The 16,482-nt window shown below is 43.3% G+C and overlaps 1 protein-coding gene across 1 annotated transcript in view; it reads right to left on the minus strand.

Annotated features, from left to right (window-relative positions):
* Nelf-A (Negative elongation factor A) overlaps window positions 1-13,518 on the minus strand; it is a 29,148-nt gene extending 15,630 nt beyond the window's left edge. Inside the window, exon 1 of the mRNA XM_067762490.1 lies at window positions 13,136-13,518. Coding sequence (XP_067618591.1) covers window positions 13,136-13,345 — 210 coding nt within the window. The 5' untranslated portion in view covers window positions 13,346-13,518. The remainder of the gene's footprint in view (window positions 1-13,135) is intronic.
* Between the last annotated feature and the right edge of the window lie 2,964 nt (window positions 13,519-16,482).

The following is a 16,482-nucleotide window of genomic DNA, read 5'->3' on the forward strand; positions in this document are numbered from 1 at the left end:
CAGCAGTCACCTCCCTAGGAGCACCAGGTTCCAAAGCAACCGATTCAGAAACAGGGGCTGTGATTAGGGCTGCGAGTGCGGTTGTTGTTACAGCAGTCGAATCATTACCAGAATTGGGTTGAATAGCAGGAACATTAACAGCATCAGAATCATCAGCATTAACAGAATTAGTGCTGTTCCCAACAGCATTCGCTATGTTTTTCGAAGCTGGAGTGTTGTTCTTACTAGACATTGCAATGTTAGCAGCAGCACTGGGGTTAACAGTTGTATTGGGAATATCAGCAGTATTAACAGGTACAGGAACATTAACACCATCAGAATCATCAGCATTAACAGAATTAGTGCTGTTCCCAACAGCATTCGCTATGTTTTTCGAAGCTGGAGTGTTGTTCTTACTAGACATTGCAATGTTAGCAGCAGCACTGGGGTTAACAGTTGTATTGGGAATATCATCAGTATTAGCAGGTGCTGTCAATAGTTTAGCATAAGACATTTGTGTATTTAAATCACGCGAGGGGGTGGCTGAGTGTACACAAAAAGGCTCACTATTGTTATCAGCAGAAATTGGACTTGCATAAACAGGTGATCGGGCGAGCAAATGACAATGTATACATGGCTGCATTAGTGTAGGTGAAATCGATAGAGTATGAGGTTTGAGCGCGCTACTAATATTACCACTACTCAACGAGTTCGGATTACTGATAGAGCTGACAACATTTTTTATTTTATTTATGCCATCAGCCATCACCTCCAAACACCTTTCATTGTTTTTGTGAGAGTCGTCTTCATTATCTTTAAAATGTTTTTTGATGAAATTTTTTATATCAGCCATCTCCGCAAACAAATCCTTAAATTTAAGGTACAAGGCAAGCATTGTGGACTCCAATGTAGCTTAGCGTCATAGGCGTTACAAAGCTTGCCGTAGGCATTTAGGCAATCCGCGCACATATAACTTAGGTGGCGGTTCTTCGTAAGCAAATTCACGTCGTACTCTGAAAAGTTGCCTTCACAGCAAGAACGATGGTAGACATTCTTGCAAAAGCCACCACAAGGCACAATGAGGGTATCCGAATGCGAAAAATGCTTGTCGCACTTGGCACAATACTTATCCATTACACCAGATATCGTAATAGGTAAAATCTATATATATGTATAAAAAGAAGTGTACATTTTGATTAGTCACTCCATAACTCGAGAACGGATAGAAAGATTGCCATGAAATTTTTAGGAAAGATACAGGAAGGAGAGATGATGGTTAGTTGATTTTGAAATCCCAAATCGGTTTAGCCATATATCTATATATGTATATAAAAATGAATGTTTGTATGTATGTCATCGATTAACTCAGAAACTACTGGACCAATTATTATGAAAATTGGTATATATATGTATTTTTCCACGGAGAAGGTTCATATAATGAATACTTTGATACCGGGTGACTACGGCCTCGAGATATAGGCCAAAACATGGACCCGGGCACCCCTAGAATGTGTTCATACAATATGGATATCAAATGAAAGCTGTTGGTGTAGTTTTCATACATATTGGTAACTAGAGTCTCGGGATACAGGCCAAAACGTGGACCCGGGCACCCCTAGAATGTGTTTATACAATATGGATATCAAATGAAAGCTGCTGATGAGTGCTTTAGTACAGGGTAGTTTTCATACCTATTGGTGACTAGGGTCTCGAGATATAGGCCAAAACGTGGACCCAGGTACCCCTAGAATGTGTTTATACAATATGGATATCAAATGAAAGCTGTTGATGAGTGCTTTAGTACAGGGTAGTTTTCATACCTATTGGTGACTAGGGTCTCGAGATATAGGCCAAAACGTGGACCCGGGCACCCCTAGAATGTGTTTATACAATATGGATATCAAATGAAAGCTGTTGATGAGTGCTTTAATACAGGGTAGTTTTCATACCTATTGGTGACTAGGGTCTCGAGATATATGCCAAAACGTGGATCAGGGTAACACTAGGATGCGTTTTTACATTATGGGTATCAAATTGAAGCTGTTGATGTGTGCTTTACTACAGATAATTTTTTATACCGCTGAGTGTCTTGGGTATCGAGATATAGGCCAAAACGTGGACACGGATACCCCTAGAATGTGTGTGTTGTTATTTTGGATATCAATAGAAAGCTGTTGCTGAGAGCTTTTAAGTGATTTTCATTGCGATATTCGATTTAGTCGCATCAACCTGGCAAAACTGATAAATATGCATGCGAATCCGAAATAAAGTCATGAATTAATAATACCCACATACCTATTTACATACGTCCTATTCGATTTGCCTGAAATTTGGTATATAAATTTGCCTATATTAGTATTTACGATGCTTTTTTCCGGGAAGTAGACCAGAGACGGACTGGGACTGGGTTTAGGACTGGGATTAGGACTGGGACTGAGACTGAGACTCGGAGTGGGACTGGGACTGAGACACGGAATGGGACTGGAACAAAATACGTACCACCCTCTTGGGCTGGCAATAAGATATGAAGAAGAATGAGACAAACTTGAGAGAAGAGAAAAGAGAGAAGGAGACTGAGAAAGAGATAGAATGAGACGAAGATGGAGATAGATGAAGCGAAAAATACGGAGGGAGGAGTGAATACAAAGATTAGGAAAAAGTGTAGAGGGGGGAGGGCAGATTTAGACGGAAAAAGCTTATTAAAATGTATTCAGATATACCAAATTTAGGGCACAACAACGTCTGCCGGGTCTGCTAGTAAATAAATAAAAACTGGACGAAAAGAATAAAAAACAGAGAGCGAGATAAAACACGTCTGTTCGGCACGAACGCTATGGTGGGGGTTTTGATTTAAACCGCAATTTATCTGGGTGCTGATGGCATTTAGCGCGGTGGTGGTGCTATGGAGTTTTCTGAAGCCATGCTGACGACAGGCTAGCTGCAAATTTGCTTGGAAGTAGGGGAGCAAAATGGCTTCAAGCGTCTTTGCTACTGGCGATAGAAGAGATATCGGACGATACGACTCTCCTATGTTAGCTCGTTTACCAGGCTTTAGTAGCGGGACCACCTTGGCCATTTTCCATTTTTCGGGCATGACAAAGGTGGAAAGATACAGGTTGAAGACATGTGCTAAGTATTTGAACCCCCCTTTCCCTAGGCTTTTAAGCATCAGCATGGCTATGCGGTCTGGGCCCACTGCTTTGGATGGTTTAGCGTGACCAATGGCATCTTCAACCTCTCTGGCGGTGATGGTAATTGGTGACGCGCTGAATTTATGTTTATGTGCGTGTCTGTTGGCCCTCCGTCTATCTTTGTCGACCGTAGAATGCATTACATATTGACGGCAGAAAGCGCTCGCGCATTTTTACGAATCCGACAGCACTTTATCGCCAAAGGCGATGGAAACTTTGTCATTGTGCTTAGGCGGATTCGATAGGGACTTTACGGTGGACCAAAGTTTACCCACAGCGGCAGAAAGGTTACAACCTCTTAGGTGCTCCTCCCATTTCGCCCGCTTGTGTTCATCCACAAGCAATCTGATGCGTTGGTTTATATCCCTTATTTGGGGCTCGCCTGGGTCATGCTGTCTTATAAGGTCACGTTCTCTCGCTAAATTTGCGGCCTCCGACGGAAAGTGGCGCCGAATTTCGGGAATTCTCCCGGCGGGAATGAAACGTGCCGAGGCGGATTCAATGACCTTGCGGAAAGCACGCTCCCCTTGGCGGGCATCAGTCGGGATAGGGAGGGCAGCAAAGAGGTTGTCCGTAAAAGATTTGTATTCGTCCCACTTTCCTTTTTTAAAGTTTATGAAAGTGCGTTTTTCTGTAAAGATGAAGTCGGCGATACGCTCGAACGAAATAAGTATAGACAGGTGGTTGTTGTTGTTGTTGTAGCAATGCTTCGCCCCACCTAACAGGCGCGACCGATCACAAATTGTTATCAATATCCTGTTGTTGTTGTTGTAGCAAAGCTCGCCCCACCTAATAGCCGCGACCGATCACAAATTGTTATATATCCTCTAACGGGAGTCCAAGGAAACTTGCCGTTTCAACAGGGGTGGACCATAAGGAAAGGGGTGTTAGAGGCGTTGGTTCCACATTACAATTAAAGAGATGGTTGGTGTCATGTGGGGACACATTGCAAGCAGGGCATACATTTTGTAAGTCGGGGTTGATTCTGGATAGGTAAGAGTTTAACCTGTTACAGTATCCAGAACGAAGTTGAGCAAGAGTGACACGCGTTTCCCTGGGGAGTATGCGTTCCTCTTCTGCGAGTTCTGGATATTTTTCTTCAAGTACTGGATTCACCGGGCAATTCCCGACATAAAGGTCCGACGCCTGTCTATGGAGTTCACCAAGGACCTGCTTGTGTTTTTCCGCTTCATACGGCTGGGTTCTCAGGTGCCGTATTTCCTCAAAATGCTTACGGAGATGACTCCTTAGGCCCCTAGGCGGTGCTGGTTCGTCAATCAGATGTCTGTTGGGATGCCCAGGTTTCTGGGTATTCAACAGAAACTGTTTGGTCAGCATCTCATTTCTCTCCCTGATGGGGAGTATTCTCGCCTCATTATGCAGATGGTGTTCTGGGGACATAAGAAGACAGCCCGTGGCGATTCTGAGAGCAGTATTTTGGCAGGCCTGTAGTTTCTTCCAGTGGGTGGTTTTTAGGCTTGGCGACCATATGGGTGACGCGTAGCACGTAATCGGCTGGCTAATTGCTTTGTATGTGGTCAAGAGCGTTTCTTTATCTTTTCCCCAGGTACTGCCAGCAAGGGATTTGAGGATTTTATTACGGCTCTGAATTCTTGGAACAATTGCGGTTGCGTGCGCACCAAAATGTAGATCCTGATCAAACGTCACACCCAAGATTTTGGGGTGTAGGACAGTCGGTAGCGTAGTGCCATCGACGTGGATGTTCAATATGGTCGACATTTGGGGCGTCCATGTTGTAAATAAGGTCGCGGAAGATTTAGTCGGTGACAATGCCAGGTTTCGCGAGGCGAAAAAACTGGAGAGATCAGGGAGATAGCCGTTTATTTTATTGCACAGCTCATCGATCTCTGGGCCTGGGCCTGTGGCCATTATCGTGCAGTCATCGGCGTAGGAAACGATTGTGACTCCTTCCGGTGGTGAAGGTAGCTTAGATATGTAGAAATTAAACAAAAGCGGGGATAGGACACCACCCTGTGGCACCTTTTGTTTAATTCTCCTTTGTTTTGATGTTTCGTTTCTGAATTGCACCGATGCCTGCCGACCACCCAGATAATTTGCGGTCCACCTTTTAAGACATGGGGGAAGGGTAGACCCTTCCAGGTCTTGCAGTAACGAGCCATGGTTGACCGTATCAAAAGCTTTTGATAGGTCTAACGCTACGAGTACTGTTCTATGGTGGGGATATTGATTCAAACCGCAATTTATCTGGGTGCTAATGACATTTAGCGCGGAAGTAGTGCTATGGAGTTTTCTGAAGCCATGCTGATGAGGGGCTAGCTGCAAATGTGCTTGGAAATAAGGGAGCAAAATGGCTTCAAGCGTCTTTGCCACTGGCGATAGGAGAGATATCGGACGATATGACTCACCTACGTTAGCTGGTTTCCCAGGCTTTAGTAGCGGGACCACCTTGGCCATTTTCCATTTCACGGGTATGACAAAGGTGGAAAGAGACAGGTTGAAGACATGCGCTAAATATTTGAAACCCTCTTTCCCTAGGTTTTTAAGCATCGGCATGGCTATGCCGTCTGGGCCCACTGCTTTGGATGGTTTAGCGCGACCAATGGCGTCCTCAACCTCTCTAGCGGTGATGGTAATTGGTGACGCGCTGAGTTTGTGTTTATGTGCGTGTCTATTGGCTCTCCGTCTATCTTTGTCGACCGTAGGATGCATTATATATTGTCGGCAGAAAGCGCTCGCGCATTTTTTTGCATCCGACAGCACCTTATCGCCAAAGGCGATGGAAACTTTGTCTTTGTGCTTAGTCGGATGCGATAGGGACTTTACGGTGGACCAAAGTTTACCCACACCGGTAGAGAGGTTACAACCTCTTAGGTGCTCCTCCCATTCGCCCGCTTGTGTTCGTCCACAAGCAATCTGATGCGTTGGTTTATATCCCTTATTTGGGGGTCGCCTGGATCAAGCTGTCTTATAAGGTCGCGTTCCCTCGCTAAGCTCGCGGCCTCCGCCGGGAAGTGGGGCCGGATTTCGGGAATTCTCCCGGCGGGAATGAAATGTGCCGAGGCGGATTCAATGACCTTACGGAAGGCACGCTCCCCTTGGCGGGCATCAGTCGGGATAGGGAGGGCAGCAAAGCTGCTGTCTGTTGCAGATTTATATTCTTCCCACTTTCCTTTTTTGAAGTTTATGAAAGTGCGTTTTTCGGTGACGATGAAGTCGGCGGTACGCTCGAACGAAATAAGTATGGGCAGGTGGTCGGATGCCAATGTTACCATCGGCTGCCAGTTGACGCAGTTTACGAGTTCTGCGCTGACGATTGAGATATCTGGCGAGCTATGACAGCTTCCTACCATACGTGTGGGGGCGTCTCCGTTTATTGTGCAGAACGTCGTTTCGTCTATTTGATCCGCCAACATCTCACCCCTACTGTCCGCCCGCAAGTTTGAATGCCATAGGTCGTGATGGGCATTGAAATCGCCTAAGATTTCAAAGAAAAAGAAATAGATAAACTTCAAAAGATGCAAAACAGATGTATGAGATTTATTCTTAAAAAACCTAGAGATACTCGTACGGCTGATATGCTGAGAAGTTTGAACTGGTTAAGTGTAAAGCAAAAGATTTTTTTTCACGCTATGAAGTTTATATTTAATATTAAAAGTGAAAATGTACCTGAATATCTAAGTAAAAACGTAGTATTAGTTAAGCAAACACATAACATTAATACAAGGAATAAACACAATTTCAAACTGCCTTTATTCAGAACTGAAATAGATCAGCAAAATATTTTTTATAAAGGTCTAAAAAGTTTCAATGAACTGCCTATAGATATAAAAAGTTGTAATGAAATCGGGGCTTTTAAAGCAAAACTTTATGAATATTGTAAAACCTTAGCAATAAGATAGTAAATTGTAATATAATTTAATTTATGAATTAGGCTTTTTTGCCGTAATAAATAAATGAAATGAAATGAAATAATGCGATTGTTGCCAGTGAGTAAGGCCTCGATATTAGGGCGGTATCCACTGGGGCAACAGGTGACAGGGGGGATGTAGATGTTGATGATTTCTAGATTTGCATCGCCTGACCGGACAGATAGGCCTTGACGTTCTAAGACATTGTCCCTGCGGTCGATGCCAGGATCAAATATATGATATTGCACAGAGTGGTGTATAATAAACGCGAGGCCGCCTCCATTTCCGCTCTCGCGGTCTTTTCTGTGGACATTATAACCAGAGCAGGTCTGCAATGCAGATCTTGCTGTGAGTTTAGTCTCTTGAATCGCAGCAATGCGGATGTTGTGCCGCTTCATGAAATCGACTATCTCCGTAATCTTCCCAGTTAGTCCATTACAGTTGAACTGCAGAATTCTGAAGTGCATGAGGGGTGACGCCGCCACTCTAGGGGTAAGTGACGGGTGACTACGCCAAGGTTGTGGAAGGCCAGGACGCAATTGCTGTTGTGGCCTTGGGACTGGGCGCCCTTGGGCAAGCATTGGGGTACCCGGATGATTTGGGTTTGCGACCTGGCAACATGGCGCGATGAAACCCGTCGAGGGGTTGCCGTCGCGGAGACCAGAACATCTAGGAAAGTGGCACCACCCAAGGCAGGAGCTGCATTGAGCGGATGTCGCAAACCTATATATTCTGTGCTGGCAGACGGTGCAAACGGAGGCAGGGACTAAGAGTCTGTTTCCCTGACCTGCACGATTGCTGCTAGAAAAGAGGGGAGGAGAAGAAGACGGGGGCAGGGGCTGATGCTCAGCATTGCTACCAGCTCTACTACGAAGGTAGTAGTTATGAGTGGTATCAGCTGTTTGAGTTGTTGGCGCCGTGGGGCGCGAGCAGCAGCGGGTACTTGTTGTGGCTTGCTGAGCAGCGAAGCTGCTGGAAGGTAGTGGGGATACGCTTAGGCGTAGACTACGGGACGCCCTTGGGCGTGAGCAGCAAGGAGCCACAAAAGATTTATAAAAGTTACGTGGACGTCGGGTTTTGGGATCAAGCCCAGAACAACCTGTCCGATGCAACCATCCCTTGCACGAGACACACTGAACAGAGTATGACCGTCCTAAAAAGATTCTTTTCTGGCAAATGCAGCAAAACCATTTCTCAGGACCGGGGTCAGGAGACGGACCCGGATTGGGTTCGATACCTTCCCGGAGTAAGAGAATATGTAGCAGTCCTGCTGCAAGGAGCTGCTGGGAGGATGACAATTTGTGGGAGGGAAGAAACAAATTAAATGGGGTCACACTGAAATGACAGTCCTTGGTCGGGAAAAATCCCGAGTCGCTCCGGTACATAGAACCGACTGCCTTGGGAAGCGTATCAATATCCTTTAACGGGAGTCCAAGGAAATTTGCCGTTTCAACAGGGGTGGACCATAAGGGGTGTTAGAGGCGTTGGTTCCCCATTACAATTAAAGAGATGGTTGGTGTCATGTGGGGACACATTGCAAGCGGGGCATACATTTTGTATATCGGGGTTGATTCTGGATAGGTAAGAGTTTAACCTGTTACAGTATCCAGAACGAAGTTGAGCAAGAGTGACACGCGTTTCCCTGGGGAGTATGCGTTCCTCTTCCGCGAGTTTTGGTAACTTTTCTTTAAGTACTGGATTCACCGGGCAAATCCCGGCATAAAGGCCCGACGCCTGTTTATGGAGTTCACCAAGGACCTGCTTGTGTTTTTTCGCATCATACGGCTGGGTTCTCAGGTGCCGTATTTCCTCAAAATACTTACGGGGATGACTTCTTAAGCCCCTAGGCGGTGCTGGTTCATCAATCAGATGTCTGTTGGGATGCTCAGGTTTCTGGGTATTCAACAGGAACTGTTTGGTCAGCATCTCATTTCTCTCCCTCGTGGGGAGTATTCTCGCCTCATTATGCAGATGGTGTTCTGGGGACATAAGAAGACAGCCCGAGGCGATTCTGAGAGCAGTATTTTGACAGGCCTGTAGTTTCTTCATATGGGTGACGCGTAGCACGTAATTGGCTGGCTAATTGCTTTGTATGTGGTCATGAGCGTTTCTTTATCTTTTCCCCAGGTACTGCCAGCAAGGGATTTGAGGATTTTGTTACGGCTTTGAATTCTCGGAACAATTGCGGCTGCGTGCTTACCAAAATGTAGATCCTGATCAAACGTCACACCCAAGATTTTGGGGTGTAGGACAGTCGGTAGCGTAGTGCCATCGACGTGGATGTTAAAAATGGTCGACATTTGGGACGTCCATGTTGTAAATAAGGTCGCGGAAGATTTAGTCGGTGATAATGCCAGGTTTCGCGAGGCGAAAAAACTGGAGAGATCAGGGAGGTAGCCATTTATTTTATTGCATAACGCATCGATCTTTGGGCCTGGGCCTGTGGCCATTATTGTGCAGTCATCGGCGTAGGAAACGATTGTGACTCCTACTGGTGGTGAAGGTAGCTTAGATATGTAGAAATTAAACAAAAGTGGGGATAGGACACAACCCTGTGGCACCCCTTGTTTAATTCTCCTTGCTTTTGATGTTTCGTTTCTAAATTGCACCGATGCCTGCCGACCACCCAGATAATTTGCGGTCCACCTTTTAAGACATGGAGGAAGGGTAGACCCTTCCAGGTCTTGCAGTAACGATCCATGGTTGACCGTATCAAAAGCTTTCTAGACCAGAACATCTAGGAAAGTGGCACCGCCCAAGGCAGGAGCTGCATTGGGCGGATGTCGCAAACATATATATTCTGTGCTGGCAAACGGTGCAAACGGGGTTAGGGACTAAGTCTGTTTCCCTGACCTACACGATTGCTGCCGGAATAGAGGGGGGAGAGAAGACGTGGGCAGGGGCTGATGCTCAGCATTGCTACCGACTCTACTACGGAGATAGTAGTTGAGTGGTAGCAGCTGTTTGAGTTGTTGGGACCGCGGGGCGCGAGCAGCAGCGGGTACTAGTTGTGGCTTGCTGAGCAGCTGGGCTGCTGGAAGGTAGTGTGGGCGCTAAGGTGTAGACTACGGGACGCCCTTGGACGTGAAGAGCAAGGAGCCACAAAAGATTTATAAAAGTTACGTGGACGTCGGGTTTCGGGATCAAGCCCAGAACAAACTGTCCGATGCAACCATCCCTTACACGAGGCACACTGAACAGAGTTTCCGGCAGATGCAGCAAAAGCATTTCTCAGGACCGGGGTCAGACGTTCCCGGATTGGATCATATACCTTCCCGGAGCAAGAGAATATGGAGCAGAACCGCTGCAAGGAGCTGATGGGAGGATGATAATTTGTGGGAGGGACGCAACAAATTAAATGGGGTTACACTCAAATGATAGTCCTTGGTCGGGAAAAATCCCGAGTCGCTCCGGTACATAGAACCGACTGCCTTGGGAAGCGGACTCGCCCGTTGAGACCGCCAGTTCCCGTGATGATCGGAATCTCAATCATTCCGACAGCCCAAATTTTAGAAATCCTATTTTTATTAAAATGTACTTATAAATTGTAATAATCTAAGTTTTAGGCCTTAAAACGCGTAAATTGGGTTCGAGAAGCTACATTTTGCGCTGGCAACCTCTTGAAAGGGTTGCTCTAAATAACCCCTTGAATCAATTTGGTATTATAGTCGCCTTTTGCGAAACCTAGGTATTCCCCACACCTTATCATTGAATTTAGAATGGCCTATTAGCAAGTTATCGAAGCCGAAGACAATGCTGAGACTGAAATGGTTTTATTCACCAGACGCTACAAAATACAAATAAGCCTCGACCTGTACCCAGTTATTTGTTGCACTGGAAGAAGCCTAATGAGGACAAATCTTGCAATGACATAACTTCGCAAAAAGTTACCCTCTGCGGATTTGGTGTGTGCTTTACAATGACCTGTATAAATGTATAAGTATCGAATGTTCGCTTCCTGCAATAAATTGCCTGATAGTTTCTAATTTGACCTGATATTTTATAGTTTGATATTCTCTCTGAATCAGATTGAATTGTTAAATGCATAAGTTTACTTTCATTTAATGTTAATCTTATAATTAATAAGTTTAATACTTTTTATAAAAATGTTATACTTTACCAGTCGATCGTGTTCGTTTTGTCGACTTTAAATAAATAAATAAATAACGGTGCAGGGTGATACACGCACAATGCTTTATATCATCGACAATACCCGCCATTTCCACAAAGGAATGCTCAAACACTTCCCAATAGAAATGTGTAGTAAGCTCCAGGCGAATTGTAATGCGGTAAGAATGAATGCAGTCCTGTCTTTGATCTTTTTCTCCGTAGTCATGAACTCTGTTATGACGTTTTGGTTTTTACTGAGACATGGTTGAAACCAACTGTGTTTAACTCTGATATATTAGCAGATTCTTATGAGATCTTTAGAAAAGACCGACGAAACAGAGTTGGTGGAGGCGTGTTAATCGCCGTACATACTAGGTTCTCTGCTGAAGAAGTGTACTTCGATGATTCTTCTGATGTTGAAATTCTCTGCGTGTGAGTTAAACTTTTATCTACTTATAAATATTTTGTTGCGTCCTATATTCCCCCCCAGTCAGATATTTCTGTATACTTAATACATTCTTCCCTATTGAAATTTTTATTTGCTGTGTCAAGGTCTGTTGATTCTGTCTTAGTGGCTGGCGATTTTGGTAATAGTCTAGTTGAGGGGTCGACTGCTAATATGCTACCAAAAATATCGAGAGAGGTGTCAAAAGACGCGTATTAATCTCGAGAACAATAATCCGATGGCGGAAAAGAAAAATTTTATCTCTGTCCGGAGATATTTGCAATTGAAGTTGGCGATTTGCATGTGGTTGTTGTTGTGTTTGTACCCACAAAAAAAATTGTGCATCACCGTGGCGGTAGCTACGGTTATACCACACACCCGGACTTGGCAAGGCGTAGCCCAGGGTTATTTTTTATAATCGCTGCCGAAGGCCGCCAACGCAGAAAGGTGTTCTGAGCAAAAATACTATGGATCCGACCCCCGGTTTCGGAGGTACCCGCGGGTCTTTTTTCGGTTTTTCGTTAATATCTTTTATTTAATTATTTTCCGCCTTCGGATAATTAATACTGATGTCAAGACGCGTCGTTTGACACCTCTCTCGATATTTTTGGTAGCGTATTAGCAGTCGACCCCTCAACTAGACTATTACCGCGATTTTAATCTGCCCTTTGTGTCGTGGAATTTTATTGACGGAATGCTAGTTCCTACTGCTTGTAATGTTGTATTCTACGAGTTTTTAAATGACCTTGCAGACATTGGGCTTTATCAACTTAACAGAATTCATAATAAATTCGGCAAATATCTTGATTTGATTTTTTCAGACGACACATCGAATTGTTCTGTTACTCGATGTGATCCAGTGGTGTTGCCTGAGGATGTTTATCATCCAGCACTTTCAATTTACCTGGATTGTCTTAGCTTACCGGTGAGGAACACTACCGATCCGAATGCGTCTTCGCACCGGTTTCTGTTTAGAAAGGCCAATTGGTCTTTACTAATCGACGAAGTCTCTAAAATAAAGTGGCATGAGTACGACGGAGATATTGAAGCGAGCTCCGTTCATTTCACCAACGTTTTACATGCGATATTCCTCAAATGTGTGTCTTTCTCTAAAACCTCCTCAGCATCTCCAGCTACTGATTGGAGCTCTAGAGAACTTAATTATCTAAAAAACAAACAAAAAACGCTTCTTCAAGCGTTTCAAATTAGCTGGCTCTAATAGTGACTATGCTACATACTCCATCTTGCGCCTTAAGTACAACTGCTGCAGATAAGATGCTGGGTTTGGGGTGGATTAACTTTATCCTGCCTAACGTCCAATTCTAAACATATGCATATATTTAACATTAAACATTTGTTTTCCGCTCTCAACCAGTATATATTACATATTTCTTCTATCATTTGTGCGTGCATTGATGTGTTATATACCTGCAGCACGCCAAACCCTCTTAGTCAACAAACAAACAAACTCGTTTATTAGATCTATAATAATAATGTGCTATCGCGTCATATTTACGCACCTCTTCTACCAATCTTCGTGGTATATGGAAGAAACTGAGCAAGAGTTTTAACTTCACTTGGGTCTGTAAATCCGGAAAACATTCTTTAATATTGCGTAGCACTTCCTTATTCAGTTGCGAGCATATCGACCCACTTATCCACGAATCGTTCGAAGTACCGAGTTTATTATGCAGCCACAAGGAAGTGTCGCTGTCCCGCACATTCGCCATATTTTCACAATTATTTTGATTATTTCACTTTAACAATAACACAAAACACGTATTTGTTGCATAAACACTTAAATAGCTCACGGTGCAAACTCAATTTGCACCAAAATACTTTTTTTATTAATCGCGTTCACTTTTTCGCCAATCAAAAAATTTGACACGGAATCCCGAAACGAAAATATAAATGGCGGCGTCGAGCAAGGTTGCATTTATACGTTCAATTTAAACAGAGTTGCATGGCGTAACATACTTTACTCCATATATTTTTTGATTTTTCATGTACGGACACATGAAGGGGTATGCACATCCAGCTAAACCTTAAGGTGGCGAAGGATGAACTGAAAATGGATCGCACGACGGAAAATTCATACATTAATCCCGTCAAAATACGAGGGATTGGGGACGAAACCTCGAAAGCGCAGTCTGAGACCGACAGCTGCTGCAATGATGAGACTCAGGTCCTTTCAGCGTAATTCGGGACAGAAAACACGTTCTTTTCAACCTTCAAATAAACGTTGATCATCACTTTGAGATACCATTTGATTTGTTTATCGGCAACTACCGCATTCGGACAGCATAAATATTCAAACTATGCTATCATTAAGGGCCAATTGATGGTGACCTATCCATAACCAGATAAAACAGCTGATCGAACCAACCTTATGGAAATCAATGTAATCGATTAAAAGTCCGTGCAGACTAAGCGACGCGACACATACCGACACGTTCCACAAAATATTCGCTGCATTTTTGCCTAATTGGCCAACTTGGGCATGTCGTATCGCCGACTGTCGCGAAGTGTGCATAGTTCCATAAAAGTCCGTGCACACTAGGCGACGGGACACGTTCCACAAATTATTCGCGGCATTTTTGCCTAATTGGCCTGTTTTGTACTAAGCAAATTTAACATATTTAACATTGTACCTCTAGTGTTCTATTCGAACATTTTAAAATTAATCGCATTACCTTGTTTCGCTGTATTTGAAGTATTTTTATCTGTGCATCGTTTGCCAATAGTAGAATTGTAGGACAGTAGATAAAATGTGGTTCAATGATCGATCTGTATACTAATATTCTATGACGGTGGTTAATATATTTACATGTTCGGTACATGAAGCCTATTTTCTTTGCAATTTTAGCTACTAAATTACGTATATGTTCTCCAAAATTCAGTTCATATCAATCAAGACTCCTAAATACTTCATTTTGTCGACTCTTTGAATTTCACTGTTCCTTATTTTCAAGTTAACATTGCTTGGATAATTGATAACAGTGGTACTTAGGTTTTCGAAAATACCATAAATTTGGTTTTATCCACATTTACTTTCAACTTTCTTAGGCACAGCCATTTGTACAAGGTTTCCAAATCCTCTTGTATCTTTGACATATCACAATCCATATTTCTTTCACTGATGGTAATCAATGCATCATCCGCAAATAGACGAATTTTTCAATGTTGTACACATGATTCAATATCGTTAATGTATATTGTAAACAATATTGGTGCAGTATTGTGCCTTACGGTAGACCAATGTTTACATCAACAACCGATGATATTGAATTTCCAATTATCGTTCTTTCCTTCCTGTTGTTCAAGTAACTTCGGAACCATTCCAATTCTTTCCCCTAATACAAATTTTAAACATGACATCCAACAGAATACTTCTATCAATTATTTCGTAAGCCCGTTTTAAGTCTAGGAAGACCGATAACACAACTTTTTTGTCACCTACATCCTCTTTCCATTCTGCAATTATCATATTCAGTGCTGCTTCACAAGAATGACTTTTGCTAAACCCAGATTGCTCAGGTATAATTATATCGTGTTTTTCTAAGAATGCTACTAGTAGAAATGTATTGATTGGACGTATCTCCTCCGGCTTCACTGTATTTTTAACTTTTTCCACAGGTAATATTTTCCAGAAATTAGGAACAATGCTGTTGTTTGATGAACCGTTTATGCCTTCTTTGTAGAAGGGAGCAGTATATATCATGGCACCTTCTGACAATAGCCTTTTCCCGCCATATTCGTTTTAAATTTCTTAGTGATATTTATTATATCATCTAATACTATGTCTGTGAATTCAAAGGCTTCAATTTAGTGATGGAATGATATTTCGCTATTGGTGATTGCATCGCCGCTATTGACAAATCGCTAATAGCTATAGCTATTGCAATCCAAAAATATCAGTGATTGGCGATTTTCCTTCATTCGATTCTTTTGAATGGCAATCACCTCTGGCAGAATATCGCCAATAACGATTATAGCGATTGGCGATTTTCCTTCAGCATGAAATTCTAATACTAATATTGATAGCGGGGATGTAATCATCGATAGTGAAATATCGTTCATCACTACTCATCTGTGTGCTTTGCTTTCAGACTGAGTAAAAAAGTTTATTGGCGACAAAAAGGAATAATTTTCTCGAAAATTGGAAAAAATATACTTTTACAAAAGTTTGCCAGCTATTATCGAAAAATGGGGATAGTTGTCTTAAGAACTGCACAACGAAAAAAATTTCGCGCCAACAGATACTGGTAAATAAGGGCGAAAAAAGTATGCCTTTTGTGCAGAGAAATTGTGGAAACGGCGAACGGAACAAAGCAAACTTGTGCAACAACAATTTCGAAGACGAAGTGATGTGCAATAATTGCAAAAAATTGTTTTGCAATGGACGTGGAAGCACATCTGGATCCCAAATTGTTAAACTTTCGGTGAGGGCTAAATATAGGAAAGTCACCCTACATTCTGAAGGTCCACTTCGAGAAACAGTACTAAAATTTTACTCGTGTGGCGTACGTAATGTATATGAGTTGGGATCAAGAACAATGTTGTTGTTGTTGTTGTTGTAGCGATAAGGTTGCTCCCCGAAGGCTTTGGGGAGTGTTATCGATGTGATGGTCCTTTGCCGGATACAAATCCGGTACGCTCCGGTACCATAGCACCATTAAGGTGCTAGCCCGATCATCTCGGGAACGATTTATGTGGCCACATCAAACCTTCAGGCCATTCCCTCCCTCCCTACCCCCAAGTTCCATGAGGAGCTTGGGGTAGCCAGAGCCTCGTCTGTTAATGAAACAGGATTCGCCGCGGATGGGTGAGGTTGACAATTGGGTTTGGAGAAGCTATATATTGCGCT

Source organism: Eurosta solidaginis, chromosome 1, assembly GCF_040869045.1.
Source record: "Eurosta solidaginis isolate ZX-2024a chromosome 1, ASM4086904v1, whole genome shotgun sequence".
Classification (NCBI taxonomy): domain Eukaryota; kingdom Metazoa; phylum Arthropoda; class Insecta; order Diptera; family Tephritidae; genus Eurosta; species Eurosta solidaginis.